Consider the following 19,258-nt stretch of genomic DNA (forward strand, 5'->3'; position numbering starts at 1 on the left):
TAAGATCAGAAGGAAGGAGAGGAGGACCTCCCCTATCAGTGGACTTGGGGAGGAGCATGCATGCAGAAAGGGGAGGAAGGATGGGGTCAGGAGGGGAGGAGGGAGGGGCTTATGGGGGGATACAAAATGAATAAAGTGTAATTAATAATAATAATAAAAACTATTAAAAATATCAAAAAGCATAATGTTTGAATGTGTGGGACAGGTGGCTCTCACACTCCTTCCTATGGAGATCCAGGCAGTCCTGATGAGACTTAACAAGCTATGGGCAGATGGCACTCCTCATTTCAATGGACTAGGGGAAGGGGATGAGGGGAAGAGGGAGAGAGGGTGGGGCTGGAAAAGTTGAGGGAGGGGGCTTCAATTAGAATATATAATGAATAAACTGTGAAGAAAAAAAATTTAATGTTTTTATTTTTAATTATATGTAAGTGTGTGTGTGTGTGTGTGTGTGTGTGTGTGTGTGTGTGTGTGTGCATGTGAGTGTAAGTGCACTGGAGCCTGAAGGTTTCCTGGATTTGGGATGATTCTTATGCTGCCACCCTCCACATGGGTGCTGGGAATTGAATTCAGTTCCCTTCTAACAGCAGTATGTATTTTTTATACAGATTTCTCTGTGTGGCCTTGGCTATTCTGGACTCACTTTGTAAACCAGGATGGCCTTAAACTCAGAGCAAACAGCCTGCCTGCTAAGGCATCTCTTTAGTTCTTATATGATATTGGAAGCTGCTGCTTCTCCTCCTCCTCCTCCTCCTTCTTTAAGCAATACTGGGAGATTCTTTGTCCTCCTCTCCTATCTCTCTTTCTTTTCCTCCTCTTCCTCCTCCTCCCCCTTTTTTACTATGCTAAACCCAGGGCTTCAAGATTCAACTTTTTCTAGGTTTCAATCTTTTTCATCAAGTATTTAGAGCAGATGAGCCATGGGGGTCCAATGACCCATCTATATAAGGTTCTGTAGGTATGAAAATGACACAGAATGCAAATGCATACAGTAACCCAAAGATTTCAGCACCCACACATGGCAGGGAGGTGGCATTTTCACTCACATATTCTTGGACTCAGCCATCCAGGCTGTGAAACCCTTCGACCATGAAGCTTCCTTTCAACCATCAACTCCAAAGTACATGGTGGCACCTGGAAAGCCACACTCTCCTCCTGGGCTCATTCCATGCATATTCATGTACCACTGAGCCTTTAAAACACCGTCCCAGAATAGATATTAGTATGGTGGGTTCTCTCAGTTACAAGAGAAAAGGGACCTGGTGAGGGGACAGAGGAAGATGCTGTGTGAATACCTCCAGGCACACCTCAGATATCATGGCCTGTTCATGGACAGGTAGAAAGGCTACTTCCACTCTGATCAGGAACCAAAGAAAAGACACTCAAATGACAAGGTGGAATCATTGTGGTATCATTTTCTACTACTAAATTAACAATACTATTATTTTATCAATAATTCCAGACATTTCAAATTATTTTCTTTGTCCATATGTGTATGTGTGTGAGTGTGACTTTGTGCACATGAGGGCAGTGCCTGAGGAGGCCAGTGAGGGCTTTGATCCAGGAGCTGGATCCTGAAGGTTGTGATTTGGCCGACCTGAGTGCAGGGAACTGAACCCGAGTCCTCTGCAAGATCATCACATGCTCTTAACCCCCAAGCTGTCTTCCCAGCCCCAACAGAGTCACTTGTATAGGGAGAGAGCAGTACTCTTAGTATAAGAGTATAAGGCTGCTGCATCCTTTTGGCAGGGTGCTGGCCAATACCCAAATCACGAAAATGTGCTTGGCTAGTGTCCTTACAAGGAGAAGGCAATTTGGACAGAAATACAAAAAAAAAAAAAAAAAAAAAAAAAAAGTATGATGATGGAGGCAGAGGTTGAAGCTGTGCAGTTGTAAGCACGCCAAGGGCCAGCAGCAGCAAGGGACCAGCAGAGAGCACACAGCACACACACCTCTGGGTCTCTGGAGGAGCCAGCATTGTCACCATTTTGATTTTGAACTTGTAACTTCCAGGATAGTGGAGAAAAAAAAAAACCTGTTTTTACTGCTCCATTGTGGTGTTGAATGTCAGCCCTAACAACCAGATAGATCATCATTTCAAGTTATTACAAGGCCATGCTGCATCTGTGATGGTTACATTCACTGTCAGCTTGCCTGGGTTGGGAAGTGTTTAGGAGACTAGTGGAGCACACCTCTGGGTTTGTCTGTTGAGGGCATGCACAGAGAGGAATGTGGAAGGTGGACTTGCCCTGACTATGGGCACCATCCCATCGAGCAAGGGCCAAAGAGAAAAGTCAGCTCGCTTGGTGTTCTCTTTCTTTGTGTTTTGTGGCCATCAAAATGTAAGCAGCTTTGCTATTGTCACTTGCTATAATCCTCCATCTCACCATGACTCAGAAACAATGATTGCTATCCCAGAAGCAGAAAGACACACATGGTACATGCTTGCTTCAAAGTGGATATTAGACATATAATATAGGATAATCATACTAAAATATTTACACCTAAAGAAGCTAAGCAAGAAGGTAGACCCTGGGTAAGATGCTCAATCTTCATTCAGAAAAACGAATGGGATAGACATCAGATGAAGGTGAAAATAAGGAACAAGACAGGAGCCTACCACAGAGGACCTCTGAAAGACTCTCCCCAGCAGGGTATTAAAGCAGATGCTGAGACTCATAGCCAAACTTTGGACAGAGTGCAGGGAATCTTATGAAAGAAGGGAGAGAGAGAAAAGACCTGGAAGGCTCTGCAGCTTCACGAGAAGAACAACAGAACCAAAAAAATCTGGGCACAGGGGTCTTTTCTGAGACTGATACTCCAACCAAGGACCATTCATGGAGATAACCTAGAACCCCTACACAGAGGTAGCCTGTGGCAGCTCAGTCTCTAAAAGGGCTCCCTAGTAAGTGGAGCAGGGGCTGTCTCTGACAAGCACTCAGTGGCTGGCTCTTTGACCTCCCCCGGAAGTGGGAGCAGGCTACAGAGTAAGACTACGAAAGACAGTCCTGATGATATGGGTCAGATGGAAGGGAGGAGGTCCTCCACTATCAGTGGACTGGGGAAGAGGGATGGAAGAAGATGAGGGAGGGAGGGAGGGAGAGAGGGAGGGATACGGAGGGGGCAAGGGTGAGACTACAGCTGGCATACAAAATGAATAAACTAACAAATAAAAAATTTTATTAAAAATAATAAAAAATAAAGTTTTGAGTGAGATAACCCAGACCCAGAAAGACGAAAAGAAAAAAGGAAAGGAAAGGAAAGGAAAGGAAAGGAAAGGAAAGGAAAGGAAAGGAAAGGAAAGGAAAGGAAAGGAAAGGAAAAGAAAAGAAAAGAAAAGAAAAGAAAAGAAAAGAAAAGAAAAGAAAAGAAAAGAAAAGAAAAGAAAGCATATTCTCTTTTTAACATGCTTCTCTCCAGTATTTTGCCACAAGGATGTTAAGTCTAGAAAACATGATATCTTTGGCTGCTCATGATGATTGTGCAGTGGGAATGATCTTCTTTTTTCTTCCTTCTGGGCCAGCAATTATATAAGACATTTGGGGAATCAAACTCTCTCTGCATTTACCTGCATGCTATGAACACCAAGAACACCATTGAAGACAACAGAACCAAAAATCTATGTGGTGATGGTATCAACCCAGAGACCTTTGTCTCCGATTACAGAGGAAGAAATGGCTAGAAAAGAGCATTTTGGTTGCATCATAACAATCTTGAATAAATATTGGCACACGAGTCATCGACTGCTAAGGTGTGATATTAGCCCCTTGCAAGCTCTGAACAACCAGTGTCTAGGAGGAGGTTAGCACCAGGAAACTGCCTAACAGACCCATCAAAAAACAAACAAGCAAACAACAAGGAGAAAAAAAAAAACATAAAGATCCATAGGTACTGATAGTCTGTCTGGCTGGGTCAGGTTTACCCCTCACCCCAATAGAGGCATAAAAGATGGCGCTAGATGGTCTGGTTCAGCTCAAGCCAGCTCCAGGGATCCCCTCACCAGGGGAGCATCCCCAGAGTACAGTTGCCCTTTCCCTAGTAAACTCTGCAATCTTAGGGGTGCTTAAACCCCTTATATATTCTTGGATCTTATGAATATATCTATAGCAGACTGACTTCTGGGGAAATCGGGCTGCAAAGAAAAGCACACCCCTCTCCTGGACACCCATTTTGGGAGACTGCATTCATGCAGTGCACAAACATACATTCTGGCACAAAACCCATATTCATAAAAACAAAAGGGATTTTTAGAAATTTACAGGAACCATGTGCTGAACTGATTCAAAGTGAAATTTAAAACAACATGGTTTATTGTGAAATCAAGATCATTTGACAGCTTAAAATTTGAAAATGTCAGAAGGCGACCCTTCAAAACCCCATGTTCTCTGTCTTAGAATTTTGCCTTGTTTCTTGCTGAAGGGGATGATTGCTGTGAGGGAAGAAAGAACTATTTCCTGTTTCTTATCCACTCCCATTCCCAAGGAATCATGCTGCAGGCAGGGGTAGCTCATTCTTCTGGGAATCCATGCACAGAAGAGACTAAGAGCTGTGGGCTCAGCCTGCCCTTCCTGTACTCAGCAGTGAGTCTCCTGTGCAGAGGCATCACTGCAATCTTTCCCCTCCTTCCCTTGGCCCTGCAGGAGAATGTAGCCACTTTCTATCTTCTCTGGGGGAACCAATGCTATCTGTTTCCCGAGCTACAATCTCAGGACTAATGTGTAAAGATGTTTAGCTCTGCCCTGCCCTCCCCTCCTGCCTTTTCTCATGACATAGTTGACTGCCCAAGGTCATTGGCAGCCATTGCGTCAATAAGAGCTTGCTGGAATGGAATATTCTGTAATTCTCAGGGGTTTGAAAGACAAAGGAAAACCTTGTAAAGGAACTTAAAAATATCAGTCAAGTCTGCCCAACAGGAAGGACTAAGACTTTGACGGTTGGAGAATCTTACAACTTCTTCCCAATTATTTCAGGGACACGGAATGAGAGGGTCTTGGTTCGGCAGGGCATTAGTGTCACGACCACAAGTACCTCAGGTGGACCAAAAAGACAGGCAGTGGTGGCTAACACAACACATTTTAAAGAGAGGTGATGGTCTCTCTGGGTGGGCCAGCTCAAACAAGTTGTGAAGAAAATCGATGGTGGTGGACCAGGTCTAGTTCAATTCAAACCAGCTCCAGAAATGACCTCACCAGGGGCGCATGCCCAGACCACATTCACCCTTACCAGGTGAAGTTTGCAGTTTTAGGGTCACTTAAGCACTTGTAAATATTCTTGAGTCATGTATATTTGCTTATAATAGACAGACTGACTTGTGGGTAAAATGGGTGACAAGAAAAGCTTGCCTGTTTCTGGGAGTTTATATCCTGGAGGAGGCACAGGGGAGAGGGTGACAGAGAGAAGAGAGCCATAAGCTCTGTGCCTGCCAGAATCAGCACCATTTCTGCTTGGCACAGCTGTCTCCTGCTGTAAAGTGTGCACCTCAGTTTACCCTGCTGAGTTGAGGAAACCCTGTCTGCTTTCTGCATTACTGTGTCCCGTCTGAGTTCCTCTCTTTTGGGAACACAAGAGCTAAGACTGCTTCTGGGGTCTAGAGGAGAGAACACTCAAGATCATCTTGTCCTAGTTAAGGTTTTCTCTGGCTATGATGAAATCCCTGACCAAAAGCAGCTTGGGTAGTGTTTATCTGGCTTTGAGATTATAGCCCATCATTGATAGAAGACATGGCAGGAATTCAGGGCAGAGGCCTGGAGACAGGAACTGAAGCAGAGACCATGGGGAATATATTCTACTTACTCTGTCTCTCTGTCCCTGTGTCTTTCTCTGTCTCTATCTCTTTTTCTCTCTACCTAACTAGCTTACATCTATAGCTAAAGTTGCTATTGCCCACAGTGGCTACTCTTCTCCTGTGTTAAATAACAATCAACAACATGACAATAGACAGGCCCAATGCCCCGTCTGATGGAGCCAATCCTTAGCTGAGGTTCTCTCTTCCCAAGTGTGTCAAGTTGAAAACCAAGATCACCCCCACACTCCTTGTAACCAGTCTTCCTAAGGCTGAGTGGGGCCAGCATTAAGATTCTGTGAAGCCAGCTCCAAGAAGAGAGCCAAGGCTGCCATCAGCAGTGGAATCAAGAAGAGTCTGTAGTTTGTCCAGAAAGATATCCAGGCTGGGGTGTCTTTCTTAGACCCCTTACCTGGATCTCCATGTAACCTTGCTGAGGCAGCTGAGGTAAAGAAATTGTACAGAATTAAAGATTAGGGGTCATGGCCCTGGGACTGACTCTAGAGGTGAGTACATGTAGTTGGACCCACGCTGGTGGCAAAACCTCAGACTTCTGTAGCCTTTCATCTTCTGTGTACCTGGAGTGACCTGGGAACCACAGAGGATTGGACTGAGTGTTTACTCTGTGGGCTCCAATCTGCTCACTGCTGAGACTGATCCTAGAGAGAAAAGGATTCACTCTAAGATCACACAAACAGGGGTCTCAGCTGGGACAGTGCGCTGACTAATTTCTACCTTTCTTGGCTTCAATGACAAAGTTTTTCCTAAAACGGAGCATTTTAGGCAGTGGGAGCACTTTTCTTTGATAGAGAGCATCTTGATAAACTCACTCTGCTGAAAGTGTGGGCAGTGTCCTCTCTTAGTTCCCATGGAGAAGAGCACCTGGAGAAAGGACTTGTCTGGCTGGAGCGAAGGCTGTTCAGAGTGTGTCCTGCTCTTCCAGAGGACCTGAGTGCAGTGCCCAGCACCCATGGTGCCTGACACCTGCCTGTAACTCCAGCTGCAGAGGATCTAATGCCTCTTAGGGCAACTGCATTCGTGTGCACATACCCACACACAGGAACGCATATGCATGTAACTAAAAAGAAAACAGTTTGTGTGTGTGTGTGTGTGTGTGTGTGTGTGTGTGTATATGTATGTCTTTGAGACATTGTCCCTCTGTGAAGTCTTGGCTGTCTTGGAACTTGCTCTGTAGATCCACTTGCCTCTGCCTCTCAAATTTGGGGATTAAACACCTGTGCAACTCTACCCAGCTAACCTTTCTTTTAAAGAGATTTTTTATGTAGCTCATCTAAACTATCTTAGAATCATGACTGCTGTGTTTGGATATGTGCAATTGAAATATGGAGGCCTGAGGTCAAGCTTGAGAGTCACTTCTCAAGAGCCGTCAGCTTGTGTTTTGAGACATCGTCTCTCACTGTCCTGGGACAAGATGATTAAGCTAGGCTGGCTGACCAGTGAGCTCCAGGGCTCCAGAGTGCCTGTCTCCATTTTCCCAGCACACCTCTAAGGTTTATTTGTTTGTTTGTTTGTTTGTTTGTTTGAGACAGCTGTGTCATTATGTAGCCTTGGCTTTCCTAGAACTCTGTATGTAGAACAGATTAGACACAAACTCAAAGAGGTCCATCTCCACCTCCCCACCTTCCTTCCAACTTTATGTCTGTCTTGCTTTAAAAAATATTTTATTATTATGTGTGGGGCTGGGTTTTGGGTGTTTTGTCTGAACGTCTGTCTGTTTACCACCTGCATCATAGAGGACAAAAGAAGGTGCTGGGTCTTCTGGAACTGAAGTTGCCGACAGTTGTGAGCTGCCATGTGGATTGCTGGTTCCTCCAGAAGAGCAGCCTGTGGCTTTAACCACTGTGCTGTCTCTCCAGCCCCACCCTTTAAAAAAATATCCCAACCAGTCCAATTTGTGCTGCCCATAAACTCAAGGATGCGGGCTGTTCAGTGGAGCATAGACAATCAACTAGGGGCCGCACACTTTTAAAAGAAAACTGACTGTCCATCTCCTGGCAGCCACCAACTGTGAACAGTTTCCAACTTACAAGTGTGGACTCAAGCTCCTTTACCTGCAGAGAAGAGGATTCTGGGTTGGCTTTTGATAAAGACTGACATGTACTTACAGTGGTATATTCTGGCCATTGAAGGAGTGAGTCTTGCTGGTCCTTGAGAGGATAAGGGAGTGTTAGCTTAGGAGTGTGTGGTCAGTGCTGTGGGTGTGGAGGCCTGGGGTGGGGAGGCAGAATGTACCTCTGTTCCTCTGAGAACACGTGTCCCAGCTGATTACAGGCAGCAGGCATCCAGAGCTCTCACCCAGTGCCTTGTGTTTTGCTAGACACAGGTCAACACCCTGGATTTCCTAAAGCCATGAAGACTGCAGTGTTGGCCTTGGCTCTGCTGCTGCTTCAGTCCCAGGTCATTCCAGGTAACCTAGCCCCCTTCAGAGGAGGGACAGAGTTGGAGAGTGGGTCTGGGTGGATGGTGGGATGGGCTTGAGGTTGTTTGTCTGGGGCTGTGGGAAGAGCCTCAGACCTTGGGATTAAACCTGCCCAGCAACTGCCCGGCAACTCATTTCTCTGTGTTTCAATTGCCTAATTTGTAATTCTTATGTAACATAAAAAATAGGTAGAAATGTCAAGACTAGGAACACTGAAATTTTGGTGTACAATCAAGGCAGCTTCTTTGTTTTTTTGTAATTCGTCGGAAAGTAGCAGAACCTACTATTCTGTTGGTAGGAAACTTGGGAGTTAGAGCTGCAGGGATTGCATATAAATCTGTAGCCAATTACATCAGCCTCTTATGATCTGAGATACAGGTCTGGCTTGGAGAAAGGGTTAGGCATCCAGGGTTTCTACCTTCATCCTCCCCTTTCTACTTCCCTCAATAACAGCTGGATTCAGAAGACAGTAGATACATCATTATTCAGCTAAATATTATTTATTTTAGATTAATGAGTTAGTGTTTGTTTTTTCTCTTATTTTTGAGACAGGGTTTCTCTGTGTAACAGCCCTGGCTGTCCTAGAACTCACTTTGCAGACTAGGCTGGCTTTGAACTCACAAGTTTTAAACTAATTATTCTAAACCATACTTTGAATCTATTGCTACTGTCATCCCTCTTGCAGGACAAACTCCTAGTGAAGGCAGTCAAGGGAGAGCCTTAGATCTGAGGTGTTGATCTTTGTGTTTCTTGTCTTTCATAGCTTCCTCAGTCTCTTGTGTGATAGGATTCTTCAGGCTTGCTTAGTAGTTTCTTGAGCAAAAAATGGTCTCCACAATTATGCTTTTTAATTCTTACTGGCTGGCAAATGTTTCTAAGCTTTGGAGTCACCAGAGCCGTGGGGGGAAAAATCTTTTTAAAAATAAGCACCCATGAATTCCTACTGGTACTTTTTATTTAAATTCACAACCTGCTTCTAGATTCCCTTCTTTCTTTCTCTTTTTGTTGCATGGATGTTTGAGAAATGTTCTGCCACTAAGTCACACACCGGCCTGCTGTGAATGTTTGGATAGACCCTCCATTCTCCTTTCATTGTTAGCTACAAATACCTCTGCAGTAACTTGGTCTCAAGCCACGGAACATACTCTCAGTATGCTCCCATCTTTGTCTCGTGCTGTGTGGCTCTTATGTCTGAATGTGTAGCCACTGAGTCCTTTATGTATTTGTTTTATGTTTGTATTTTTGTGATTCATGATGGACAGATACTCTGTCATTGAGCTCTCATGGCCTGATTTTTTAATAATTTTTTATTAATTACACTTTACTTACTTTGTATCCCTCCCCATGAACACCTCCCTCCTCCCCTCCCAGCCCCTCCCTACCTCTCCTTTCTCTACGCATGCCCCTCCCCAAGTCCACTGATAGGGGAGGTCTTTCTCTCCTTCCTTCTGATCCTAGTCTATTGGGTCTCATCAGGACTAGCTACATTGTCTTCCTCTGTGGCCTGGTAAGGCTGTTCCCCCTTCAGGGGGAGGTGATCAAAGAGCAGGCCAATCAGATTATGTCAGAGGCAGTCCCTGTTCCCATTGCTATGGAACCCACTTGGACACTGAACTGTCATGGGCTAGGTCTGTGCAGGGGTTCTAGGTTATCTCCATCAATGGTCCTTGGTTGGAGTATCAGTCTCAGAAAAGACCTCTGTGCCCAGATTTTTTGGTTCTGTTGCTCTCCTGTGGAGTTTGATGGCCTGATTTTAACTTGTCATTTAGTCTGTAGCCATAATGTTAGGGTTTCATGAGCATAGCATCCCAGTCACATCTAGAAGACAGTACTTAGCAGCTGGTGTCCTGGTCCTCTGTCTCCTATTGTCCTTCCATTCCTCTCCTGTGCTGTCCCTGAGTGGATGGGTTCTATTGTAGACATAGTACTTGGGTCAGGATCCCTATGGTTATTAATTATGTACATTTTGTCAGTTGTATTTTCTTCTTTCTTTAAATATGCTTTCTACTTTGTATTTCTCTTAAGTTATTAGGCTTCGTTATTTGAAATCTGTTTTTCTAGTTCAGCATCCCCCCCCAAAAATAGTTTAAACTGTTCAATCCCTGCTAAGTTTGTGACATTTCATGCCCAGGTTTACTTAATAGTAGTATTTTTATGCAAATTAATTAATAATTTATTCACATTTTACTCTTATTTTGTTTGAGACAGGATCTCATGTAGCTGAAGCTGTTCTTGGTGGAACTCATGCATTGCTGACAAGGCCCTTGAACTCTTGATCTTCCTGCCTCTATCTCTTGAGTGCTAAGATTATAAATATGTTCCACCTTGCCCACTCTATGCGATGCTAGGACTGGCACCCAGGGTTTCAGGCATGCAAGCGCTGACTGAGCTACACTGTCTGTGCCATTCATTCCCACAGCTCTCTGAGACATCTACGTCTGTAGAAGAGAGCAAACAGATTCTTAGGAAGGAAGTCACCAGCTCAAGGTCTACCAGCTGGCTTGGTACACAGATAGTTCAATCCAGGTCGATAGGTTCTGATGGTTCATTTTGTTAACCTCATAACCCACCATGCTTGTTAAGCCCTGTAAGTTACTGCACTTCCAAGAGGAAGCATTTATGAAGGGCTGGGATTGGTACTGAGTGTCCTTAAAGGATGTGACATGATACGAGGTCCCCAAGGTGACCACTCCTTCCACTGCCTCCCTTTTATCGCCTGGGCCTCCGGCCTCTACCTGGAACCTCAGGACTGATGCAGGTGTCCTTGTTCTTGCTCTGGACTAGGGCACAGTGAAAAATGCTGGAATTCTCTTGGTTCCTGCCGTGACAGATGCTTTAAGAAGGAAATGTTCTACATCTTTTGCTGGAATGGCAAACCATGCTGTGTGAAGCTCAAGAATGTACCAAGTATTTCACCGAATTTGCATTAGCACTCTAAGAGAAAAAACGGAGGTGTTTATGCTCACCTCAGCGGTTTCCTGAACTTCATTAAAGCATCTTTTTGACTTGTGTGTCTGCCTCTTTGTATGGGTAACCAAAGGCCAACGTTAGGCATTTGGTAAAAGGATGTATCTAGTTCACCTTACCTAGGAGTTGTGCCTCAGTGGAGTTAACCAAGTACATGGCAAAAATGTTCAGAAAAAATATGTAAGTACTGATGCAGAATATGTAATTACTGGTTTCTAGTTGTTCTTAAACAATACATTTGAGAACTATGATCATGGCGTTTACACTGTGTTAGGAATTACAGGTGATCTAGACATGATGTCGGTATATGGTTAGGGTCTGCAGTCCCTGGAAATGCCAAAGTATGTGTATCCAAATTCTCTCACATACTGTGTGACACTGTTTGTATGTAACTTGTGCACTCTCCCTCAGTTACTTTATTTCTTATATATTTTATTTGGGGATATTGATTGTGAAAGATAGTAGATTTTCTTGTGACATTTTCACCTGGCCTATGGTATATTTTGATCACGTTCATCCCCATTACGTTCTTGCACGTCCCCCCTGCCCTCTTTAGCTTCCCTAATAGCCCCTTTCAATATTTGTGTCTTTTAAATTTTCTTCTTTAGATTCCTCATCTGAAAGAAAGCATGATTTTTGTTTTTCTGACCCTGGCTTATTTCACTTACATAATAACTTCTACTTCTGCCCATTTTCCTTCAAATAAATGATTTCATTGTCTATGACTGAATAACACTTCATTATCTATTTATTCCATATTTTCTTCCTTCCTACTTTCTTACATTTGGTTTCTGACACAAGGTCTCACTCCATAGCTCAGGACACCCTGGAAATCACTATGGAATCCAAGTGGCCTTGAACTTGTGACTCTCCTCCTGCTCCAGCCTCCTGAGTGTAGCAGTTACCAGTGTGAGTTACCACACCTGACTGTCCCACGTTGTGTTCATCCGTTCATAAGCTGGTGGACACTCAGGCTGTCTTCATGAGTTGGCTGCTGTGAGGAGCGCTGTGATAATCACTGAGAAGCAGGTAGCCATAACACGTGCCTCCTTAGCTTGCTTCCAGTGTGTGTCCAGGACTAGGCTGGCCATGTAGTGGCAGTTCTAGTTTTAATTGTTTAGGGGGAACTACCATAGTCATCTCTGTGGTGGATGTACTAATTTACATTCTCAGAAGCAGGATGTAGGAGCTCTGTTTCCCTTTCACCCTCTCCAGGATCTTATTTTTTCTCAGTGATTGTTAGTTTTAATATAGAATGGGAAGATATCTACAAGCTATTCATCTGACAGAGGACCTGTACCCAGGATACATCAAGAACTCAACCAGATAAAAAATGACCAATAATTACATGAAAAAAATTAACATCTTTAGCCATCAGGGTTGTGCAAACCCAACTCCCTCATGTACTTCAGGTCATGTCTATGTCACTTGTCACCTGATGGAATGGAAGCATTTGTAAATAGTGTGTAAATGACCGCACAGGCAGCCAGGGAAGCTGGGTCTAATGTACTAGAGACAGTGCAAGCTTTCGATCTCACCATTCTTTGACTTGTCTTTTTAAAATATTTTTATTAGTTAATTCAGTTTCCCTTCTGGTCAGATGCCCCTCCCTCCTCTTCTTTCAGCCCCACCCTCCCTACTCCATCTCCTTTCCCCTAGAGTACTCCTCCTACCCAGACAGTCCAGCTCATCTATTCACTGACTTTGTCTTCCTCCCCTGTGGCCTGGTAGAGAAGTTCCATCAGGGGGAAGTGATCAAAAAGCAGGCAACATAGTCAGCATCAGAGATATGCCCCACGCCCCTAACTGGTATGTCCACATGAAGCCTGAGATGCCCACAGGGAAATGCAAATTAAAATGATTCTGAGATTCCATCTTACACCTCTCAGAATTAGTAAGATGAAAAACTCGAGTGACAACACATGCTGGCCAGGATGTGGGAAAGTGTCACCTCCTCCACCGCTGATGGGAGTGCACATTTCTTCAACCACTTTGAAAACCAATCTGGCGCTTTCTCAGAAAACTGGGAATAGCGCTACCTCAAGTCCTATCATATCACTCCTGAGCATACACCCAAAAGATGTTCCTGAACATGTCTATATAGCATTAATGGGGCCTAATGATCAAGTAAAGCCATGTGTACATAGGCTGTGTGACGTGGCGATGACAGGCATCTGTGCTGTGAAAGCGTCAGCACAACTGAGTGAATGAACTCATCCATCCATCACAGAGTTAGTTACTCTTCTTGTTGCCATGACAAAGTGATTGACAAGAAGTAGCTTAAGGGAGAAAGGGCTTATTTATGTTCCCAGTTTGAAGAGACAGTCAGTCATGGAGAGGAAGACATGGGCAAGAGCGTGAGGCAGCTGGTGAATCTGTGTCCATAGTCCACAAGCAATGTGAGGTGAGTGCTGACATTTGCCACCCCCCCACCTGCTGCCTCAGTGTGGGACCTCAGCCCATGGAGTGGGGCCTCACATGGTCAGGGTGGGCCTCTCTTCCTCAGTTGAGCCTCTCTAGACATACCCTTATAGACACATTCATTATTCCTCATTAATGCCCCATTTGTCTTTTCTTTTGATTTTTTGAGACAGGGTTTCTCTGTGTAGCCTAGGCTATCCTAGACTCACTTTGTAGACTAGGCTGGCCTCGAACTCACAGAGATCCACCTTCCTCTGCCTCCCTGAGTCCTGGGATTACATGCATGTTTCACTGTGCCATATTTTCTTAATTCAATTAAATTGGCGGTCAAAGTTAACTATCACAAGTTTCCTTCTTATCAATGTAACATCCAAACACACAGCTTTTAACCACCACATTCCATCTGTGGTCATTAAATACTCATGGCCAGGTCATAATGCAAAATGTGTTTAGTGTATCTGTAACAGTCACTAAAATCTTACCCCAAGTGTTCTTACCAAGCCTGATGACCCGTGTTTGATCCCCAGGACCCATATGACAGGTGGCAGAGTTGACCTGTAATATCCATGCTTGAATTTAGTGCAGGTGTGCACATAAACAAAGGAGCAAATAAATACATGCAAATTCACTTGTTTTTTTAAAGCAGGCCTTTATGTCCTGTTCATTCTATAAACACTGCAGCTCAGTTCCGTATACACTGCAGCTCAGCTTGGGTAGCAGCTCCGTGTTGTCTTGCTGTGAAATCCTGACCTCACAGTACTTTCTTTGTTGCTATGCTGATGACAGGAGGAGCAAAGGTCTGGAGAGAGTTGGACTGGCAGTTACCTGGTCTGATCTTGGTGATAACTCATAGCCCACTGGCAACAACAGTTCCATGGCCACATCCAACCACAAGTGGACAAAGCACATCCTTACACCAGACTTAGCCAGAAGGAGCCCAGAATCGTCACAAAGCCCCACTGAGAACAGCTGAGATCCCAGCTCTGTCTGGTTGATGCTCAGCAGAGAAAACTGTAAAGATGATAAATCTCTAGTTGGTATTTATTTAACAAGTGTTTCTTGAGTTTTTGGTTTTTTTTTTCAAACGTTATGAAGCTTATTTTTAAATGCTTGTTTTGCTGAACGTGCTGGCACATACCCAGCACCAGAAAGGCAGAAGGATGAGGATCAGGAATCTGAGGCCAGCCTAGGCTATTTACTGTCTCAAAACAACCAGACAAACCCAGCACCTTGTTTTTTAGGACAGAACTCTCGAGTTTTACTTCCCCCTTCCCAGCATCTTTTGATGACCCAGTCTGTCTCCATCTCAGGCTTAAAAGCCATCTTTGTTTTTATTTAACCACTTTACAGCTTGATCCCAGCCCCCTCCCTCCTCTCCTCCCAGTCCCACCCTCACGCCCACCTCTCCTTCTCACAGAAGGGGAGGCCCACAAGGGTTGCCAATCCACCCTGGCACCTCAAGTCACAGCAGGACTAAGTGTATCCTCTCCCACTGAGACCTGACAAGGCAGCTCTGCTAGAGGAAAGGGATCCAAAAGCAGGCAACAGAGTCAGAGACAGCCCCTACTCCCACTGTTAGGGGACCCACATGATGACCAAACTGCACACACCTGCTACATATGTGTAGGGGTCTAGGTCCAGCCCACGCATGCTCTTTGCTTGGTGGTTCAGTCTCTGTGAGCCTCCATGGGCCCAGATTAGTTTACTCTGTAGGTTTTCCTGTGCTGTCCTTAAGAGCCATCTTACAGTAAGGACCATCTAGGCTCACTCCTGTTTGTGATTAAACCTCTGTTTCTCAAAGATTGGGCTATGCCCCACCTGTAACTGCAACACTAACTACAAATGGTTCTGTAACGCATCTTGTTCCAGAAATGGAAATCATGTCTTTGTTTCAAAAGTAGTTCTTAACCGTCTTGCAACCCTACCTTGGTTTCAAAGGTTCTGTGACCACCTCTGACCACCTCAGCTTGGCTGTTCTTATCACTATCTTGTTGTGCCCATCTTGTAGCCATGTCTTTGTTTTGGGAGGCCATTATGACTAACTTGCTTATGCCTATGTTCTGCCCCCATAACCCACGTATTTTGCCCAACAAATCTTCCATTTAGAAACCCCTTACCCCCAGAGCTATAAAAGCTGTGTCTTTCTCATGTCCAAGGCTGACCTCTTCAATCCTGCCTTAGGGGGAGGCAGCCTGTGTATAAGAATAAAAAATTTTGCTTTAATTAACTTGGCTATGATGATCTGGGTCAGTGCGCTTTCTCTTCTCTTCTTTGGGAGTAACATATTGCCCTTGGCCCATAGGTAACCAAATATGAGTTGGTTGTCTGTTTCTCTATTTTTTTTTTCTATTGCTTTTACAGTGGCCTGGTCAGTTCTGATGGAGGAGTGTTAGAAAAATCTGTACTAGAAACAGAGAGACATGATCTGCCCTAGGAGGGCAGCAGCTGGTTCTGAGGAGCAAGAAGACAAGTGAAAGACTGGGGGATAAGCATCCAGAAAGGAGGAGACTCCAGTAACAATGAGAAGCCAGAAGAGAGATGCCAGAGGCACAAGGAGTGTGAGGAAGCGATAAACTCCGGAACATGCTCAGATAAAACTTCAGCATCCTTCTCTCCCAGCTTCCACCGGAGCCTCAACAACTACTCTGTGTCCATTCTAGACACAAAAGAGGGGGCTGGCCTTGAACCCAATTCTGGGTAAGCATTCCGAGCTTTAGACTTTCAAAGGTTTGAAATGTCAGAACTTCATTTGATATGCAGTTAGTAGAAAGGTCTGTGTCTCTTGTACTAGGCCTTAACTGTGCTGGTGAGGAAGGCAAGCCAGGGGCATAGCAGGGAAGGAGAGGGACCTCAGGAGACAGGCTGAGAAGTCAGGAAAGTGAGAGCTGACAGCAGTGGCTAGCCTCCAGGGCACTGGCTGTCCTGGAACTTGCTATGTACAGTAGGCTGGTCTTGAACTCACAAAGACCCGTCTACTTCCGCCTCCTGAGTGCTTGGGGTTATAGGCATGCAACAGCCAGGCCAGAGTCTTTGGCACCTTCTATGGTGGGAGATGATTCTCCTTGCCACAAACATACAAGGGCTCCGGAGGCTGAGTTTGAAGAGGTGCCCACGGTCACTTTGAGGGCAATAGCTTTGCCCTCCTTCTGGATTGTTTCCTTTCGCCAGAGCCAGACCCAGAACATGGGGAGAGATGCCTTGGATTGAGCACACCAGCAGCACTACTCTCGGGGTACTCTCCCTCTTAGGGTACTTTCAGCCACATGACTCTAGTCCTACCCAAGGGTGACTTTGTTTCTATTTTTGCCATGCTGGGTGTGAAACTCAAGACCCTGCTGTACCAGACACGAGTCACTACAGTGAGCTATATAACTTTGTCCCCAGACCTTCCCTCACTAAAGACAAGCTGTCTTGTCCTTAGACCATTATTTGTATAGTTCGTAAGACCGAAAACGTATGTCACCTGTGTTTCAAAACCACTGCTGGGAAGGTGACAGACTAAGAATTTGACACACGGGCTGGAGAGATGGCTTCATGGTGTTCTAAATTCTAGTCCCAGCACCCACACGGCAGTTCACAATCCTCTCTAACTCCAGCCCCAGGGCACTGGATGCCCTCTCCTGGTCTCTTCCGTGCCAGACAAGCACAAGATCTACTTTCGTACATGCAGGCACAACATTCACACATATAAAACAAACATACAAACATAAATAGATCTTTGCAAGAACTTAATGTAGTATTTGCCTGATACTTTTTCCCTATTTTCTTTGAGTGGGCATCGGCGAAAACATACTGTTTTTTTGTTTATTTGTTTGTTTGTTTGTTTGTTTTGTTTTGATTTTTCTCTGTCTTTGAAAGAGAAGCCAGTCCTTGTGCTCTGAGTGCTCTTCCTTTTTCAGGTGGGACACTGAAAATGAGCATGAGTGGGTGTGTATATGTGCACGTGTTTCGGGAGCAGCCCGGGAGACTGCTCCTTGCCTGCCCCCCATCTTTGTTAGGACCACCTAGAAACAAGGAAGCCATTTCAAGTGTGCGTCCTCCAGGCCTACCCACTGATCATGCATCCTCAAAGAGGAATTGCCTGCTTCGGCTTGGCCTGTGAGCTGTGGGTGCATCTGTGGGGTACGCTCTTGCCTGACGCAGGAAGACCCACTCCAAATGTACATGGCGTAGTCTGGTAACAACCAGATTTTGTTTTTTCAAGGCAGGGGAGAGGTGGGATTGTTTGCTGTTTGCTTTGTTGGCCTTCCTCCCTCCGACAGGCTTGTTTACCCCATCTCTGCTGCTGATTTCATTAGCTGGTGTTGGAAGCAGCTTCTTCAGGCCTCCAGCGCAGACTGGAAACCAGTGACTCTCCAGGAACCCACTGTAGGCCTTGGGCAGTGTGGAGTGCTCAGCCTCGCGGACAAAGCAACGAACAGCTTCCCACCCTCTCAGCAGCAACACAGCTGCTGTTGGAGTCTTTTGACCATATTTTCTAATCCAACACAACAAATCCGTGCCTAACAGACAAATTTACACATTTGTCTTTCTCTTTGTTTGTTTGTTTGTTTTAGTGGACTCCTGTTAATACGTGGAAGCTGGTCCTCACTGGGATGGGAGAGGAAATGGGTTTGGCATCTGGTCGACAGTATTTGGAGGGATGGAGCAGCCTGGGCTTCGGTGAGGCTAAGCGGCCGGAGAAACAGAAAGCGTGATCAGCCTGATCCTGAGAAACAGAAAAGAGAAGACTAAAGTTTCTGCATGCCAACAGGCTCGGGTCTGGAGCCTGAAGAGTGGTGGCAAGGGAGTGGAGAAAGGACAGATACGCAGGTAATTCGGGTCAGGGGCTCCCGAGCACTCGGATGGCATGGTATCAACTGCCTCAGCAACCTGGAGTCTCAGCATGGCGGATGACGTTCAGCACCGTGGGAGAGGCTAGCTAGTGTTAGTGAAAGGTCTCCGTAGGTGGGCGGTCTCAGAATGTAAACTCCTGGGCAGAGGGGGGTGCCCGTGTTAGTTTTTGCACACACTGGTCAACCATTTGTAAAAGCTTGTACCTGGGCCAGAGAAAGGTTTTGCTTTTCCTAGTCTGACCCCGGGGAAATGCTTTGCCAATTTTCTGTGGGTCTGAGGTCTTTGACCTTAATGTGGCCATGCCCGTGTCAAATAGAGAATATGTATTCACTCAGGACTTCATTCCATCTTTACACACTCATTCAAGACATCCTCAGCTCCCAACACAAACTCATGGCTAGGGAATGGGACTCTCATTCCTAGACACTGGCTGTCCTGGGAGGATCAAGCTGAGGACAGAACGGCATGAACCCAGTAACGATGGACAACGAACATCTTACCAGGTTAAAGTAAAATAAAATCAATACAGCATTTCCTCAAGTCTGAGGGTGATGGATCACTCTTAGTGTTTCTCTTACTGTTTTGAAGACTTACAGATAAAAGGACTAAGCCTGGCATGGTGCACGCTGTAATCCCAGCACTCTGGGAGGCAGAGGCAGGCAAATCTCTCTGAGTTCAAGGCCAGCCTGGTTTACAAAGTGACTCCAGGATTGGCAGGGCCGTTACATAGAGAAACCCTGTCTCAAAAAACCAAAAAAAAAAAAAAAAAAAAAGAGTAGAAGTGTAGCTTGGTTGGTAGAACGCATTGTATA

At 45.2% G+C, this 19,258-nt stretch overlaps 1 protein-coding gene across 1 annotated transcript; it reads left to right on the forward strand.

Moving 5' to 3' along the window:
• Positions 1-8,152: 8,152 nt before the first annotated feature.
• Positions 8,153-18,307, forward strand: LOC132653808 (beta-defensin 36-like). The gene is made up of 3 exons (XM_060383249.1): positions 8,153-8,210; positions 11,007-11,122; positions 18,167-18,307. The coding sequence occupies exons 1-3, from the start codon at positions 8,153-8,155 to the stop codon at positions 18,305-18,307; spliced, it is 315 nt and encodes a 104-aa protein (XP_060239232.1).
• The last annotated feature ends 951 nt before the right edge of the window (positions 18,308-19,258 follow it).

This window comes from Meriones unguiculatus, chromosome 4 (assembly GCF_030254825.1).
Source record: "Meriones unguiculatus strain TT.TT164.6M chromosome 4, Bangor_MerUng_6.1, whole genome shotgun sequence".
NCBI lineage: Eukaryota > Metazoa > Chordata > Mammalia > Rodentia > Muridae > Meriones > Meriones unguiculatus.

Excerpts from the sequence above, each read along its gene's own strand:
- LOC132653808 (XM_060383249.1), top strand. The coding sequence starts at position 8,153 with ATGAAGACTGCAGTGTTGGCCTTGGCTCTGCTGCTGCTTCAGTCCCAG. Across the intron at positions 8,211-11,006 it reads TCAGTCCCAGGTCATTCCAG|GGCACAGTGAAAAATGCTGG; the intron begins GTAACCTAGCCC and ends GCTCTGGACTAG. Across the intron at positions 11,123-18,166 it reads GCTGTGTGAAGCTCAAGAAT|TGGACTCCTGTTAATACGTG; the intron begins GTACCAAGTATT and ends TGTTTGTTTTAG.